General features: G+C 41.7%; 1 protein-coding gene across 3 annotated transcripts in view; it reads right to left on the bottom strand.

Moving 5' to 3' along the window:
- Nucleotides 1-1,236: 1,236 nt before the first annotated feature.
- MRPL48 (mitochondrial ribosomal protein L48) overlaps nucleotides 1,237-19,173 on the bottom strand; it is a 51,489-nt gene continuing 33,552 nt past the window's right edge. For 2 of the 3 annotated variants that reach the window (XM_075546257.1, XM_075546256.1), the window contains exons 5-8: nucleotides 12,556-12,722; nucleotides 4,904-5,006; nucleotides 2,520-2,609; nucleotides 1,237-1,514 (exon numbers count right to left, since the gene is read on the bottom strand). In XM_075546257.1, the coding sequence (XP_075402372.1) occupies nucleotides 1,440-1,514; nucleotides 2,520-2,609; nucleotides 4,904-5,006; nucleotides 12,556-12,722 (435 nt within the window). In that variant the 3' untranslated portion in view covers nucleotides 1,237-1,439. The remainder of the gene's footprint in view (nucleotides 1,515-2,519; nucleotides 2,610-4,903; nucleotides 5,007-12,555; nucleotides 12,723-19,173) is intronic. The other variant, XM_075546258.1, reaches the window with a different exon arrangement.

The following is a 19,173-nucleotide window of genomic DNA, read 5'->3' as shown; positions in this document are numbered from 1 at the left end:
AAAGATGGATAAATTCCTAAACTGGACAACTGGAACAAGACGATCATGTTTTTTCGGTTTCTAGAGGAAGGATGCAGGATGAGGCTTGGAGGAAGTTCACTAACAACCTGCAATTTGCAGTTGACACACCTGGCTCACTGAACGTCAGGAGGACTTGAAACACTGATGACGATGAGACAGCCTTTCAATATGAATTGTAATTCAACATAAAGAGAACAAAATCCTCACAACTGGACCAGTAAACAGGAACTATTGATGGAATCAAGGACTTCATTTTAGTTAGCTCCTCAGTCACCTCCACGGAAGCATCAGTCAAGGTATCATAACCGTGAACAAAAGACCTCTGAGGAGGAAGTAGCAGTGGGAGTGTTAACAGCAATGTAGCCCCAACACAGAGTCTAGCTCAACAAATGGTAGTTACTATGCATGAAAGCTTTCAGGCTCAGAATGGGAAGATTAGACATTACCTAGACTAACCCTGGAATAACCGCATCAGCATAATGTGGACACGTACAAGAAATGCACGGTCTAGCACCTCACTCCACTACTAAACAAGACAATCGAGGTGGAGTCCAACAGTCTGTGTTCTGATGCATGAAAGCAATTGTAGACAATATTTAAGCAAACGAGCATGGGGCCACAGGAGCCAACCTCACGCTAGAGGTAGGACTGAGCTCTACAACAGCCCAGAAGTCCTTCCTTTCAGACAGTTGTGTAGCAGAAAGAAACTGCTTTAAGATTAATGAGCAATTGTAGACAATATTCAAGCAAAAGAGCATGGAAACTGGTATTTATAATAAACCTGTATTTACAAAAATGAGGTGGGTGAGATTTGGCTCATGGGAAGTAGTTTGCTAACCCTTGTCCAAAAACTCCCTTCAGTTCTTTGCTAAAGTTCATTCTAGGTGGCCCTCCTTAGTAGTTACATAGCATCTGCCTTAATACTTAGGGCAAATCCTTCACCTCCTCACGAAGTAACTTTTTTACTTAGGGTTATAAGATCCTAATTCTGTCTAGAAGAGTTCTTTTTTAAATATCAAAATCCAAATGCCCCTCCCTATGACTTCTACCATAGAGAGTTTACTTCTGACCCTCTGCTTCACTAAAGGGCTCCAGGCTAAATTACTTTTGAAACTAAGTTCACTCTAACTGAGAAATGCTGAAGGGGAGCATGTTTTCTGCTAAAAAACAAGGCAAAGAGAAAATATAAGAGGTTAAAGACCCCACAGGCTGGGAAAACTTCCTAGTAGATCTTTATTAGATTGAGGATAACTAGGTTGACAAATGGCAAGCACAGCTGGACCACAGAGGAGAAGAGGCATCCTGGATGGTAAGAACGTGAACTTCTGGTCTGTAAGAGTCATGATCTCCTGCTTCATTCCGCTCTTGTTAGCACTCATTCCCCCAGTGCTGGCACTGAAGGTTCGTTCGCCCGTGAGTTAGTTCAACTTGGACAACAGTTCTTCCAGTTCTGGTCGAGCTTTGAGCCTTCCTTTGAAATCTTCTTCAGTGTGCTGGGGAGAAGGAAAAAAAGTAGGAATTAGCACAGAGGTTTTCATCACTCAATATGCACAGCAAACAGTATCTAATATGCACCGGGCACTGTATTAGGTGCCGGGGTTGAAGGTTAAATCACAGCCTCCCTGCCTTCGTGAACTCAGATTGGATGTGAAAAAAGAGGCACAGAAAGAACTGTCCAAACAATTTAAGTATCACAAGAGAGGCATTAAAAATAGAGAAGGGGAGAATGCCAAAATTTCAATTTATAAAAGAGGTAAGTGTCACGGGGACTGGAAAATTTGAAGTCAACACGACCAGCACATTCTACCCCTCTATATTAATCTATATAAAGCCCAAAACACAGGCATAAGAGGTTCGACAAGAATAAACTCAGAATAAGGGAGGAAGCAAATACCAGTTTAATATGAACTGACATGAGAGGGCTTTTGAAAGTTGGTGGGGAAAATGGGATTAAAAATAATGGAATCCCACCCCCCCTACTTTCTGAAGCCCCTTCGTACTTGTGTCATTATAAGGATCGTCTTGGCAATAGGACCAGAATACACAATACTTAGTTTAAGGCTTCTAATGTTTTTTAGGTTTTCCATGCCTGACCAAACTTCCCTCTGAATAATGTTATTCAATAGATTCAGTGAATCAGATGATGTAAAGTCAAGGCCCCCAAATCTTCTCTCTAAAGTACTTTTCCCTTTTTCTGTGATTTACTATACTGCTCATTAATATTAAAGCAGGTTCTTTCTGCTACACATCTGTCTGAAAGGAAGGACTTCTGGGCTGTTGTAGAGCACCCCTACCTCCAGGGTGAGGTTGGCTCCTGTGGCCCGCAAGCACCATCTCTGAAGCCTCAGAAGAGCCAATCAATAACCCTGTGTGCCTATTTGACTCTGATCTGGGTTCATCACCCACACTTCCCCATTGCTTCTCAAGCGGGTCCGTCCGATGCTCATCACCCTGCCGCTGCTCCAGCCAAGGGGGCTTCTTTCCAAATTAATGCCTACCTCCTTCACTAGCAATCTGACTCCTTCAGGAAGATTGCTTCGGATGATCTCCAAGAAAATCTCTGCAAATGTAGCACTCAACCCACTGATCTGCAAAAAAAAAAAAAAGAGAGAGAGAGAGAGAGAGAGAGAGAAAACTAAGGGAGGGTCATGAAAGGTAGGGGACAGGGCCAAGATGGCATGGAATCAAATACAAGCTGCAGCACTGTGAGAGGCTTAGGCTGCAGCTTCAACACCTAGAGGGGCTTATGGCTCATTGTCCCCAGGCGTTCCCTTGGTGGCTGCTGGCTGTCTGCTTGCTGACAGGATCACTGCCGACATTACTTCCTCTAGGATGTCATAACTGCATCAAGAGTTTGTCCAGCCCATGCTCAGAAGCTGATTGGTGTTCCAGATGTGTGAAGAACTGCACGCAGGGAGCTGTGGGAACCCCTGAGAAAAATACCTGAGAGGTAACACGTAGGTGCAAACGTGCAGAAAGCCAGGAGTAAACAGGGAGAATCCAGCAGTGGTGTGGAGGGTTTTTAAGACAGAGGAAAACACATTCAGGAAGGTGGGGAGGTGTAACAAAGTACTCAGGGATGTGAAAGTAGCTCTATAAACAGTCAGAGGGAATGGGGTATGAAAAAGAAAAATAGAATTATGAAGGTTCTTGAGCGTTAGCAAAGGGATAAAATGGTATCCTACAGGCCTCGGTGGCAAGTCAGATCTGTCACAGTGTGATGGAAATAATTTACTTCTTAAGAATTAAACCTTGCTTGTGTTTTGGTGTATGAAAACCAGGACTGATGAACCTATAGAGTCAGCAAGTAGATTAATGGATATGGGGGGAGGAGGGCACAGAGGTGGCGGCAGGGGCAAGGGGTGACGATGTCAAGGGGTCCATGTAGAAAACCAATGTCTGGACACATTGTGGTAGCAAATGTTCAGTTCTGCTGGATGTGATTGAACTATGGAATGATTTGATATATATATTAATCCCAATTACTTTTTAAATGTTACTGCCTTAATACATTTCTTCTTTTCAGTAGCTTTCTTAATATAATAGTCACATAGCAATTATATACTTCCACAGCTTTTAAAAAGAGTTGTATATACACCATCACAATCAGTTTATTTTTTTACAGTTTTATTGACATACAATCCTCATGTCATACAAGTCAATATTTCCATCATGTCAAGAAGAAATAGATAATCATGATAATCAATTTTAATACATTTTTCTTCTCATGGTTAAATTGCTTTTAAAATGAGTTGTGTAAGCACCATACGTAGTGCTCCCTCCCCTAGTACATTCCTTTGCTGGTGTTACTTGAGTGGTTCAAAGGGGAGGCTGGTTCTCACATACAGTGACCCTCCCGCATAGAGTAGACCATGAGAGCAGAGCCTCATCTGTCTTCCTCGGAGCTGCTGGCAGGCTCAAACAGCCAACTCTTCTGTAAGCAGCCCATTGCTTAACCTACTGCACAACCAGGGCTCCTTGAGGGTCGTATAGTAGTGTATTACTGGGGCAATCAAAGGAATGGAATGTGGACACATGTTGTAACTTGTATGAACCTTGAAAAGATGATGAGAAATAAAATGAACCAGACACAAAAGCTCATATATTACATGATCCCGTTTATATAAAATATCCAGAATAGGAAAATTCATATACACACAAAGTAGACTAGAGCTTACCAGGGTCTAGAGCAGTAGTTTTCAACCTTCCTAATGCTGTGACCCTTTCATACAGTTCCTCATGTTGTGGTGACACCCAACAGTAAAATTATTTTTGTTACTACTTCATAACTGTAATTTTGCTACTGTTATGAATCGGGCGACCCGTGGAAGGTCATTTGACCCGCAAAGGGGTTTCAACCCACAGGTTGAGAACGGCTGGTCTAGAGGGAAGAACTACTGTTTAATGGATATAGAGCTTTTGTTGGAGATCTGGAAATAACAGTGACGGTTGGATAAAAAGGACTTAAAGCCAGTGAATTGTACATTAAAAAATGGTTAAACTAGAACCCCCTCCCAGGGCAACGAATAACGGAAAAGTAGGTGAGGGGTGATGGAAGACGATGTAACATATGGAAAAAAAAATCTGTAACTTACCAAGGGTTCGTGAGGGAGGGGGAGGGCAGAACTGGGGAGCTGATATCAGGGGCTCAAGTGGGAAGAGAATGCTTTGAAAATGATGATGGCGGCATATGTGTAAATGTGCCTGACACACAGGAGGAATGTATGAGTTGTGATGATAAGATGTAAGAGCCCTCAATAAGTATTTTAAAAAACGGTTAAAACAATACATTTCATATTATATGTACTTTACCACCATCATTGGGAGGAGACAACAAAGGAGAGCGCAGAGGAAAATGCACGTGGAGCCCCCGAGTGCCTACCTGCACCACCCGCTCATGGGTGGTCAGGACTGAGTCCAGGAACATTTTGTTGCCTTGGTCTTGCAGCCGCAACACCTCCGTGCTTTTTGTGGGCATCGCGTAACTGTGGGAAGGAAGAGTCTGCCGTTAAGAGGGTTTCCTTACGCCTCCAGCCGCAGCAGCAGCAGCAACACTTAACCCCATTCCCAACAGGGGAGCCCGGGGGGACAGCTATGAGTACACGTGGTAACACCTGGAGTCAAAAGGACACTAAACCAACTCTGCGTTGATCTACAACCAGGAGCAAAAAACAGATGTCTTTACAGCTCCTCCAGACGTTTCTAAACTCCCTAAGGAGAGACACAGACTGCCTTTCTGCATCCCCAAGGCTAATAAATTGTTCTGACAAAAATGTGACAATAAGTACGTGTGCTGCTCAAGAACAGCCAGTTCTGCAAGAAGTAGGTTCATCATTAGACATGCTTCACAGGCAAACTCTGGGTACATCATCTGTTTGGAGCAATAAGGAATGAAACGCAACTTGACAACCTCAGCAGTATTGACGTTTGGGGCCAAATAATCTTTGTTGTTGGGGTTGAAGTAAGCCTTGTAGGGTTTGTAGCAGCAGCCTTAGCCACTACCCACTGAAGGCAAGCAGAGCCTTCTTCTCCAGTGGATAGTCAAAATGTACTTTAAGATCCAGCCTGAAGTAGATTGCTGTCAAGGTAATACCCAAACACACCTGTAAGACCAGTAAATATGACAATTATTCAAATGTACCCACCAACCACTAATGCGAAAGATGAAGAAATTGAAGATTTTTGCCAACTTCTGTGGTCTAAAATTGATCAAATATGCATTCAAGATGCATTGATAGTTATTGGCGATTGGAATACAAAAGATAGAAACAAAGGTGGGTTAGTAGTTGGAAAATATTCTGCAGGTAAAACTGACTAAAATAGGGGTTATTCCTTCTTTATGTTACAGATATAAAATATTCTGCAGGTAAGACTGACTAAAGTAGGTTTTTTTCCTTCTTTATACTACACATATATTTATTCACTACTCATTCCAGCAAAATTTCTTTAATTTGTTTATTCATTCACTCACTGAGCATTACCAAAAGCCGGTGCTATCACAGGCACAGTCAAGTGGATGGGCACAGAACAAGAGGAAGACTGTCACAGTGGCTACCACGAGGAGCTGGAAGAAGAGCCGTGAGGATGATGCAGGACTGGGCGGTGTTCATTCTGTTGTGCACAGGGTTGCTCTCAATGAAAACTCACAACAACATGGTGGACAAGACACAGTTTGTGCTTTCAAACAGTACACAAACATCTACAATACAGTATGGTGACAATAAAAGGTGTGCCCTCCATGGGAGAACCGTGTGGCAGTCGCCTCCTAGGTCTGAAACTGAACTCACAGCACAGTCCTGTTAGAATCATCAGCCATTTAGCATCAAAAGGCAGCATTTCCCCAAGGGCAAAGTGCAGAAGGGTAGTTAGGGAGGAAGCATGGAGACAGGAAAGGAAGGAAGGAAGGAAGTGGGATAAGGGGTGGTCCATTGAGGGGACTGCAATTGCTGTGTTGAATCTGAATGTGTATGCATTGTTGAACGTAAAACTAGGATCTGCTCTGTAAGCCTTCACTTAATTCACGAAATAAAGAAAGAAAGAAAGAAAAGAAAAGATGTGGCAGTTTAAGTCCCTAAAGAATTACAGTTTGGGAACCCCTATGGAACAGTTTTACTACATCCTATACGATTACTATGATTTGGAGTGGATTCAGCCGCAGTGGGTTTACTAAATAGTATCGGAACAAGAGGGAGAAAAGTGGGGCTCTGGGAGGGCTTCACAGCTGAAGTACAGGTTTACCAAAATGTACAGAAGCACACAGGTATTTGTCTGAAGGGCATTCTAAGAAAGTGCAGCAGTATCAATAAGAGCAAGGCAACACAGAGGCCTTCAAAGAGAAACAAAAGAAAAACCTGACAAAGAAACACTGGGAACCAAACAGACATAATTTGACAGACATACTGGGAAGTTGGTTCACTCCAAAGTAGAAAAGTCATTTTAGTAAGAGTTTGGGTAATTTTTCTTCAGCATATTTTCTGTACTTTTTAGATGTTTGGCAGTAAATACGTATAGTCCTGTGACCAGACAGTGAAAACAGAATAGGGAAATAGCAGAATTACAAGGGTCAATCTGACATGTGTGTACACAAAGCACCAGCTGCTACTTGGGGAGTACTGGCTGGGACCGAGTACAAGGGAAATTGCCAAGCTGCTAGGGAGCTTGAGATCGGTGGGCTTTACCATACATTCGCTGTACTTCAATTTTTAAAATTATAACTTGATTTTGTTCCCCTGAAAGAAAGAGTGGCTTTATGGAGAGTGATGCTAGGAGATGCCTTTATTCTCTACAGGGGCTGGAGGGTCAGCTCCATCTTCAGGCATGGAAGTTTCTTCTACATAAGAAAGATTGCCATATCCCCAAGCTGGGTGCAGGCAAAGTAAAGGACCCCATGAAGTACCCCTTCATCTTCTCTCCTACTGGGTGAGTTCCAGCTGCAGCAAGGCAAACCATTCTCAGAACAAAAGCTGCACATTGCTTTCCTGCCCTATTCCATCTCAAGGTCAAGGCTGTCAACCCTCCCCATGACTTCCAGCAGAAAAATGGATCAAGATGAATGAAAATCAGAAGAAAAGAAAATCATTTCATCTCAGCAAAGCTGGGCAGTGAGACAGCTTAATATGAGGGTCTGAAAGCTTCAATCAACACAGAGAAGTGAGTTGCTAAAAACAAACATTTCTGTGCTCTGGAAAATGTGGAGCAAAGACCCAGGAAAGTAGCAAAAAGCAGCACAGTACACTCATTCTGTTGTTCTAAGAATTTTATCTATGCCTAGCTGAACTCAATCCAAATAAACAAATGTTTGTTTGTTCATTGCCTACTATGGGCCAGGTCGTCAACAAGGTCCTAAGGTTAGACCACTAATGAAGATACCAACAGTCCTGGCCTTATAAGTCTACTAGCCACAAAGTCACTGCCATTGACTCTGTTCTCTCTCATGGAGATCCTACAAGGAGTTTCCGAGGCTGTAAATCTTTAGCGGGGCAGATAACCTCCTCTTTCTCTACAGGAGCGGCTAGTGGGTCTAAACCACTGACCAAGGCTTACCAGACAGTACCTCCAGAGAAGACCAATTAGTTGTCACAGAGTTAAAATGGTCAGAGATGAGTGATATGAAAAGGAAGTCATATATCCTTTGCTGCTCCTAAACATACAACAGAAGGACCTAACTTAATGGAGCTCCCTGAAGAAGTGACATTCAAGATGAAGTCTAAGAAAATGTCATGCCTAGTTGAAACGGACAGAGTTGTATGTGCCTTAGGGAGCATGTGAAAAGGTCCTGAAGTGACAAGGGCAGAAACAAAGGCAAATGTGCCTGGAAGTGCAAGAAGGTTTTGCGGGAAATATGAGTTCAGCAAGCTGAGGTAAGGGGCCTATAACAATCTAAGTAAGAAACTTATTTTGCCCTAGAGGGTTGGAAAGTCCTAGAAGGATTTTGAACAGTAGAATGATATAATCATATTTGCATTCTAGAAAGATCAATTGAACTGCCATGTGGTGACCTGGCTAGAAGGAATTAGAAGCAGGAAAAAAGTAAGCGACAATTAAAACCTTATTATGTTATTTGGTAAGCCTCAATAATAATAACAATAATAATAATAATCACAGCCAACATAAGCCCTTCACATATATTTACCCCCTTGATTTTCACTATAATCTTTGTGTAGATGCATTTCTATCAGCCTCCTCTTACAGAGGAAGCAACCAAGGCACAAAGAGGCTACATACACTGCCCAATGTTAATCACACGAAGAACGTATCTGACCACGAGGAAACCTCAGGCACTCTGGCTCCAGAATTCATGCTTTAATCTATATGCAAGGTGCCTTTTACAATTCAGATACTATACCAAAAAGAAACAAAACAAAACGTAACCGCCCGCCTGCCTGCCTGACAGTGGGTGCTTAAGGTTTGCCTTGTTGTCTTCACTCAGATGCAAGCAGGGCTTTTTATGATCAAGTTTCAATGAATAGCATCTTTAAAAAGAGTCCTTTTGAATGTTTAAAACACTGTAGATGTGATAGTAATATTCTGTAAGTGATGTTTCATACCTCTTTGCCAATACAACCTTTGGGACATCAGCCCTAACCCGGCCAACTGAAAATAAAACTTCATTAATTATTAATAATAATTGTACTTATAGAATATTTATAGTGTGACAGTCTCTCTGCTAAAGTGCTGTTATATAATACCTTGTTTGATTTTTCAGAACTCAGTAAAATAGAAAAATTATCCTCCCCATTATACAGAGTAGACAACTGAGATTCAGAATGGTCCAAAGTAATAAAGTTAGCAACTGGAAGAGCTGGAATTTAAATAGAATATGAGCAGTTTGAATGCACAGTTTATATTCGTAACTATTTGTTATTCAAAGTGTGGTCCACAGATAAGCTACTGATTAAGTCCAAGGTAAGATGGACAATTATCAGTCACTAAACATACTAACTTAGTTGACTGTTTTTTTATTAGCAAGACTTCCTCGAGGAAGGAAGCAGAGCCTTCACGCACATTCTGGCATAACCGATGTCTTTGGGACTTGGAAAGCATTGCTCTAAATGACATGTCATTCTCTTTCTTGGAACTGACATTCCACTTTCCTTTCCCCTTATCACCTTCCACGTTATGTTTTTGTCAGGACTTCTGAGGGTGTGATGCATGCTCTGTCAGATTCACTTCAGCATCTCTGACAGTGCCCACCACAAAGAAACAAGGGCTTAATCAAGAAATTCTAAATGAATTAAAAGCACATTCGTTGAGCTTTAGGAACAGCATACCACAGAACTAGATTGCGTAGTCCCATTTCAGGTTGTATGGTAGAGGACTAAGTGTCCCCCACGTGGAAGGTCTGGGGCTAGGTGCGGAGGGAGAGAGGTACTGAGACAAAAGTAGATCATACAGCCCAGAACACTAAAGGCCATGGGAAAGGTGTACTGCTGCCGCTGCTAAAAGAGCAACAAGGCATAAAAGAAAGAGAAAGAGAAAGCACAGCCGTAGGCCCCAAACAAGTAAAGTCCTGTCCATGAGAGTTAAAGTCACAGCTGATCAAATTTTGTAAAGAGCACTTTTAACACATTTACATTTTAGGTTATAGAGGCTTAAATGTTTTAAGAGCTTAACATTTAAATTTGGCTAAGAATTAAAATTTGGCCCTACTAAGTTAAGATCCTGGCAACTTACTCATCCTGTGACTTTTGGCAAGATATTTAACTCTTCTGAGTCTTGGTTTTTCATCTGTAAAATGGGAATACACTAAGATTTAAGCCATAGGGTTGAGAAAATGAAATGAGTAAGAAAGTATAATTTTTGCCAGGGCCACATTCTGAGATATGTACTACCATTCCACAATGGTAAACCACCTAACCAAAGATCTTAAAAATAGTTTTCTTTAGATCGGGGCTTACTTTGTAAAGAAATTCATTTCAAAAAGAATTTTGAGATATGGAGCAACTGGAGCTTTGATATGTTCCTGTTGAAAATTTGAAATAGTGTAGTCACTTTGGAAAGCAGTTTGGCAGTTTCTAATAAGTCTAAACATATGAGCAGGCTTCAAAAAGTTCATGGAAAGATAATGGAATTTTTCGTGAACTTTTTGTGGTCCCCTCGCATTTACCATTCAATCCAGAAAGTTCACTCTCAAGGAAACAAAAACTGATCTCACAAAAACCTATGCATATTTAAAACTGATCTCACAAAAACCTATGCATATTTGATAAAAAATAAAAACAATTCAAATATCCTTCAACTGATGAACAGATAAACGGTGGTACAACTATCCAACGAAATGCTAACTCAGCAACAGAAAGCAACCAACTGCCGCTATGACGGGGTACACCTCGGAAGCATTTCCAGTGCTGGACGCTAATGAAGGAAGGTAAATGCCACAGCATGAATAGAGTGTGAGCCTATTCATAGGACATTCTGAAAAAAGCAAAACCATAGGGACAGAAAACAGATCAGTAGTTGCCAAAAATGGGGGTAGGGAAGAAGCTGGCTATAAAGGATCAGGAAAGAATTTTGGGGGATGATGAAAATGTTTTATGATATGATGATATTTACTCAACTGTGTGCATTTATCAAAACTAGGCCTATTCACAAAGAAGGCAACATTTTACTGAGTCTAAATTATACCTTATAAAAACTAAACAAAAAACAATTGTAATTGTTTTAAATTATCAATGCTTTTCCATACAAATGAAAATGTACTCGGTAAATGTGAGTTTCCCTCCAGTTTGTCAACAAATCTAAAGAATAAATGACAAAGGAAAAAGGTAGAGAACACCCATGTATGTGGAGAGATAAACACAGAGTCCATGAATCGTGGACTTGAAATAGTTAAGATGTCAACGCTCCCTAAATTGACCTACAAAGCCAATGGAATCCCAATCAAAATCCCATCAGTCTTTTTTCTGTAGAAATCAACAAGCTGAATATAACATTTATATGAAAAGCCAGAATCTACAATAGTTAAAACAGCTTTAAAAAGAGGCACAAGGTTGGAATTTCAGTAATCAAGATGGTGTTCTATATTGATATGTTGCTGAGGTTGTTAGCTATTGTCCAGTCAATCCCTGACTCATGTCAGTCCCATGACAATGAAACAAAATACTGCCTACTCCAAGTGTAGATTGGACCATTTTGATTCATGGGATTTTTCATTGGCTGATTAATAACTGGTTATCTAAAATATATGAAGAACTCTCAAATGACCTAATTAAAAATATAGACAAAGATCTGAAGACTCTTCACTAAGGAAGATATGCAAATGGAAAATAAAGACATGGAAAGATGCTCAACATCATTGTTCACTGGGTACAGACGAGCTAAAGCTATTACATGGTAAAACAGGATACCTTTAGAATCTAATTGTTTTTAAAAATGCCAAATGCTGAACAAGCTGAGGGGTCACATTGCTAGTGGGAATACAAAATGATGAAGTAATTTTGGAAAACCATTCGGCAGTTTCTTTCAGTTATATACTTAACATATAATTAAAATATCCCAGACCTAGGTGATGCCCCAAGAGAAAAGAAGACATACGTCCACAAAAAAACATGTAGAGGCAGGTGTCTGACAGCTTCATGCAACCTAAATGTACATCAACTAGTGAACAGATAAGCTAGTTAAGGTCCACCCACATACTTGAATACTGCTCAGCCATTCAATACTTGTACAAACATAAATGAATCTTAAATGCATTATGCTAAGTAAAAGAGGTCAGATACAAACAGCTTCATTTTGTATATTTTGGAAATTTTAAGATAATAAGGACATAAAATATGGTCGGTCGATGCTAAGGGACTAGGGGTGGGAAGAAGTACCAGGGAACTTTTTGAGAAAATGGAACTGTTCTATATTTTGATTTTTTTATTGTGGTTATAGATACAAAATTGCATATATTTGTCAAAATTCCTAGAACTCTGTACCATTAAAGGGCGAATTTTATGACATACAAATTATATTTCAAAACCTGAGTTAAAAAAAAAAATCAGAGCATGCCACTCATGCCAAGACTATCCCATGCAAAACCACCCTTCATACCTTTCCTCGACTTTAATGGAGTAATGGTTGCAAAGGTTGTGAACATGCTGGGCACAACTCTCTGCTAGGGCCATGTCGTACGCAATCAGGTGAACATTCACAACACCGTACTCGTAATCTGTCCCCACATTAATGGGTCTCACTTCCACTTTTCCCTTCTTCCTGGTCTGAACAGAAAACAAAAAGATAAACAAAATACATCAAGGTATTGTACAAGAAATGTCGATCAAACCATCTTAATATAAAGAAAAACAACCTTACATAAATTTGTTTACCATTGTGCTCTTTGACCACCCTTTCTACAAACTGAAGTTCTCCTGGGAAGTACTGGCAACTTCTCTTACGGGCTGAGCAGCGTTATCAGCCAATGAAAGAAGAGGGAATGCTTAAGGCAGTACTTTAACATGAACATACGCGGGGGCTTGAAACGGCTTTTGGGAAAAGTCCATTATCTTTTAATACTATTTTCCACAGACTTTTTAAAAGCCCCCTGTAGGTGACTATCTTCTACTATGAGCTGGCTGAGATTCATCTCTGACCTCTGGCTTCCAGTTTTCCCTGTTTGTAATGTTTGTGACATGATGTCATACCAAAGATTTCTAACATGGAACACCCAGGGAGAGATTTCAAGGCATCCATGCTCTCCCCCACAAATGATTTGGGCCTATTTTTCTAAGTAGACACTCCTTAGCTTTGATTAGAATCTTTAAAAAATTAACAGATAGAACAGAACGTATTAGTGTCCTGCAATTATATACCCATCCTTTGAAAACTATCGGTTACAATAAATTATATGCAAGCAGAGCTGCCGCTGGGTGGACCCAAACTTTCAACCTTTCAGTTACCAACCAAGAGTGTTAGCGACTTGTATCTCTTTGCTATTGAGAAGAAGAAAACATATTTTGGGGGGTGAGGCGGAGAAATAACAATCTCTGCCTATATGTCTTATGTTACCCCTCCCTAATGCCAATAGGTTTTTCTAAAAAATCATTTTATTAGGGGCTCATACAACTCTTTTTTTAAAAACATTTTATTAGGGACTCATACAACTCTTATCACAATCCATACATACATCGATTGTGTAAAGCACATCTGTATATTCTTTGCCCTCATCATTCTCAAAATATTTGCTCTCTACCTAAGCCCCTGGCATCAACTCCTCATTTTTTCGACTCCCTCCCCACTCCCCCTTCCTACTTGAAACCTTGATAATTTAAAAATTATTTTGTCATATCTTGCCCTGTCCGACATCTCCCTTCATCACCTTTTTCTGTTAGTCCGTCCCTTAGGGAGGAGGTCACATGTAGATCCTTGTAATCGGTTCCCTCTTTCCAACCCACTCTCCCTCTACCCTCCCAGTATCGCCATTCACACCACTGGTCCTGAAGGGATCATCCACCCTGGATTACCTGTGTTTCCAGTTCCTATCTGTACCAGTGTGTATCCTCTGGTCTAGCCAGATTTGTAAGGTAGAATTGGGATCATGATACTGGGGGAGGAGGAAGCATTTAGGAACCAGCGGAAAGTTGGATGTTTCATTATTGCTACATTGCACCTTGACTGACTCGTCTCCTCTCCAAGACTCTTCTGTAAGGGGACTCTTCTGTAATGGGCTTTGGGTCTCCACTCCGTACTCCCCGCCTCATTCACTATGATAAGATTGTTTGTTCTGATGATGCCTGATCCCTTCAACACTTCGTGATCGCACAGGCTGGTGTGCTTCTTCCATGTAGGTTTTGTTGCTTCTGAGCTAGATGGCTGCTTGTTTACTTTCAAGGCTTTAAGACCCCAGACACTATATCTTTTGACAGCTGGGTACCATCAGCTTTCTTCACCACATATGCTTATGCACCCATTTGTCTTCACCAATCTTATCATGGAGGTGAGCACACAATGATATGATTTTTTGTTCTTTGATGCCTGATAACTGATCCCTTCGGAACCTCGTGATCACACAGGCTGGTGTGCTTCTTCCATGTGGACTTGGTTGCTTCTAAGCTAGATGGCCGCTTGTTTACCTTCAAGCCTTTAAGACCCCAGATGCTATATCTTTTGATAGCCGGGCACCATCAGCATTCTTCATCATATTTGCTTATTCACCCACTTTGTCTTCAGTGTTTGTGTCGGAAAGGTGAGCATTATAGAATGCCAATTTAGTGCTCCCTTCGGCAGCACATACACTAGAATGCCAATTTAATAGAAGAAAGTATTCTTGCATTGAGGGAGTACTTGAGTGGAGGCCCAATGTCCTTCTGCTGCCTTAATACTAAACCTATAAATATATGCCCATAGATCTATTTCCCCATCCTCATATATAAATATATTTGCATAAGTACATGTCTTTATTTAGACCTCTAGCTCTTTCCTCTATTTCCTTTGACTTTCCTCTTGTCCCACTATCATGCTCAGTCTTCATTTGGGTTTCAGTAATTCCTTTTGGTTACATTATCCCTGATCACACCCTACCAGGCCTCCTACACCCTCCTCACCACTGATTTGGATCACTTGTTGTTCCTTTGTCCCTGGGTTTGTTTACACCACTACCTTTCCCTCACCTCCCCGTCTCCCATGTCCCCCCGGAACTGTCGGTCCCGTTGTTTTCTCCTCCAGATTGTTCAACCAGCCTATCTTATTTAGACAGACCTGCGGAGATAATAACATGTACAAAAACAATACAGAGCAAAACCAAGCAACAATATACAAGAAAAGAACAACAACAACAAATCAATGACAAAACAAAACACAAGAAAGAAAAGCTTGTAGTTAGTTCAAGGACTGTTTGTTGGCCTTTAGGAGTGCTTTCCAGTCCAGTCTGTTGGGGCACCACGCCCTTGCTCCAAAGTCCACCTTCAGCATTCCCTGTGGACCTCGCCGCTCCATTCCCTTGCTGTTCTGTTGCACCCCCTTAGTGTTTTGCCTCGGTGTGGCAGGATCAGATCGGGCGCAATTCCCATACTGTGTCTCTGGTGTTGTTCCCTGTAGGGCTATGGGTCAGCCAGTAGAATTGTTCTTGAGAGAGATTCTCTCATACCCATGTTCTTCAGGTCAACCTAAGAGAGCAATGTCTCAATTTGGCAAACGGGGAAGGACCAAGTATGGGATCTTTTTACAAGGCTGGTAATAATAATAAATCTTATCTCACAAAGATGTTTCTACATGTGACCTCCTCCCTGGGGGACAGACAACAGAAAAATGGGTGAAGGGAGACATCGGACAGGGCAAAATAATAATTTATAAATTATGATAAAATATTAATTTATAAATTATCAAGGGCTCATGAGGATGGGGGAGCGGGGAGGGAGGGGAAAAATTTTAAAAAGAGGACCTGATGCAAAGGGCTTAAGTGGAGAGCAAACGCTTTGAGAATGATGAGGGCAAAGAATGTACAGATGTGCTTTACACAATTGATGTATGTATGGATTGTGATAAGAGTTGTATGAATCCCTAATAAAATGCTTTAAAAAAAAATAATTGAACAAAAAACCATATTGTTGAGAATGTGGGGAATCGGAGCAGAGACCCAAAGCCCATCTGTAGACAATAAGATATCCCTTCACAGAGGGGTCACAGGGAAGAGTTGAGTCAAGCAGGGTGCGGTGAAGCACTGAAGAATACTCTGGTTCCTTGAGGCTTCCTCACTCCCCACTATCATGACCATAGTACTGCCTTTCACTGCGGGCCAGACTGGATCATGTACACAGATATGGTTAAGACATAAGAACTCAGGACACATGGAATCCAGGAACAGAAATGGGAGTAGCAATACCAGGAGGGCAGGGACAAGGTGGGGAGAGGAGGGGAGGAAGGGGGAACCAATCATGATGATCAACATATAACCACATCCCCCACTAGGGGAACGAACAACAGAAACCATGGAGGAAGAGAGACAGTGGTCAATGTAAAATATAAAAATAATAATTTGTAATTTATTAAGGGACCACAAGGGTGAAGGGGGAAGAAAGGGGGGGAAAGAGGAGCTAACATCAAGGGGTCAATAGAAAATAAATATGTGTAAAATAATGATGGCAACATAGGTACAAACGTGTTTGATACAATTGATATGAGGATGGTTACAATAAAGCTCTCAATGTTTTTAAAAAAGAATTGAACAAAATACTCTATAAAGTGGTTAGTGTAATCAGTGGCACACATATAAACATACAAGAAATCATGACTGTGATGGAATTATTACTTTCACTTTATATGGTACATATCAGGTCCAGAGGTGCCATGGAAGGAAGGCCTGGCAACCAACTTCCACAACAACAGCCACTGGACCCTATGGAACACAGCTCTACTCTGACGCACATGGGGCTGATGTGACAAGTCAAGGTCACGTGGTTGGCTGGTTGTAGGGCGAGGCCTGACAGAGAAAACACATAATGAGTTTTAAAACAAGAGGAAATTTAAAGATTATTTTATTCTAGTTCTTTTTCTTTGCAGATAAAGAATATGAAGTCCAGAGATATTAAAAGCATCCTCCAGATGGATGGGTTTCAGGAATTAAAATCCAGACCTCCTGAAAACCAATGTGGGGATATTTTCCTCTGCAGTTTTTGCATTATTTATGCATTTATTTTTAAATAGTTTTATTGGGGGCTCTTACATCTCATCCATACACTCATCTCCAGTGTGTCCAGCTCATTTGCATATATTCCGCCATCATCATTTTCAAAGCACTCTCTTCCCACTTGAGTCCCTGATAACAGCTCCCCATTTCTTCCCCCTCCCCCCCCCCCCGGCCCACCCGCCCTATTCCTTGTATTATTAATGCTGTTAACAGAATGGCTGCCCCAGGAAAAGGGAAAAGGAACCCACAGCCCTTGAACCAATTTTGACTCATAGAAACCCTGCAGGAGGTTTTTAAAGCTTTGTAACTCTTTATGCGAGCATATAGCCTCTTCTTTCTCCCTTAGAGCAGCTGGTGTGTTTGAAACGCCAACCTTGGGGTTAGCAGTCCAACGTTCCCCATAGCACCATGAGGACTCTGTAAGTGAGGAACCAACCTCTAAACATCAATCATCAAGGGCTGGTTATCTCTTCTAGACAGCCCGCCACTCAACCAAAAATAAACTCACTGTAATCAATTCCGACTCAGACCAGGGTAAACTGTCCCTATGGGTTACTGATACTGTAACTCCTTGTGGGATCAGAAAGCCTCATATTTCTCCAGTAGAATGACTGGTGGTCTCAAACCGCTGACCATGTGGTTAGAAGTCCCAACTTGTAACTACTACGCTACCACCTAGCCGAGCCCACCACAACAGTGGCCAAATGCAGTAGTCAGGATGTTTCAGGGTAGTCAGCACTGCCGTCAGAGCTGTGAAGAATGCTTAAGTTCAGAGTGGCTAGAATTTTCCAACAGAGAGAGGAAGGACTTCTCTGAAGCCTGTAAGAGGCTTTGTTTAAGCAGAGAAAGTGGTTGTCTCTTCAACGGGGCCACTCTGAGAGGGAAAAAACAAACAAAAAGAAAGCTGATTCCAGTATGCCTTTTGGCATCTCATTTGCTTTTCCATGTTGACCTAGCTCTGTCCAGACCAATTCACACCTGCAGGAGCCCTTCCCGTGTTTCACTTCTGAGCCAGGACACGAGTTTGACTACACATAATACCAAATCCAGTTCTGATCATTTTAGCCTCACACTCGCTTTTACATTCATTGTTCCTCTCTCCTTCCTACAGCCTGAGTCCAGGCACACCTAACTGTCACAGGCAGCTTTGCATAAAGACACTGTGCCAAGGATGTACCTGACCGGGGCTGGGTTTGGAGAAGGTCGTCCTGACTGCACATGGAGAAGCTGGCACGAAGGAGGAAACTGGTTGGGCAAACTTTGCACTCCTATGACTGGCCTGTCCAGATTCCCGGAGGCCACTGTAGGATTGCATTTGGTCTCCCGTGGGGGGAGGTCAGATGCTCACAGGCATCCTCCCTGAGGGCGATCAGTTGCTAGACTGCAGTGGGCCCCACTCCCTGCTGTTAAGTTCAATGGATGCCTGCAGTCATCTATTTGGTTCCTGTAGGTGGGGTTTACACTCTACTGATAATGGATCCTATGGAGACCCAGAGAATAGGTCAAAGTTAACATGTATACCCCCAATCCCTCCTCTTCCTATTGCGTGTATGTCCCTAGACCACCCCCTCTCATTACTGTATTACTTATAGCACAGCCCCTTCCTGTGACGTAGGTCCTCACCTGTAATTAGGGGGCTTGCATGTCCCCAGAGAATATAAAAGCCTGGACTAACATTAAAGATCTCTCTCTCCCTCCACCTGGACCATCAGGCAGGGCTGAGGTGAGCATGCTACCATGAATCGTGTCTGACTCCATTTATTTCAATACTTCACTTCTATCTCTCATGTTCTCTATAACTTTGCTATGATCTTTATTTATTATCGCCGTACAATTGCGCCTACTGCACCCATAATGATGTGTTAGGGGATGGCTTCCCCAGACAGTCCCCCACATGGGTATGGGATACATTTTAAAACTTGTTTTGTCCATGCAAAAAAAAAAAAAGATACATGTGTGTATGTATGTGTATACATGTGTGTGTGTGTATATATATATATATATATATATACACACACACCATATTGAATGAAGGGGGAAGTGCAGAG

This window comes from Tenrec ecaudatus, chromosome 4 (assembly GCF_050624435.1).
Source record: "Tenrec ecaudatus isolate mTenEca1 chromosome 4, mTenEca1.hap1, whole genome shotgun sequence".
Classification (NCBI taxonomy): Eukaryota; Metazoa; Chordata; class Mammalia; order Afrosoricida; family Tenrecidae; genus Tenrec; species Tenrec ecaudatus.
This window is presented reverse-complemented; position numbering and strand designations above follow the sequence as displayed.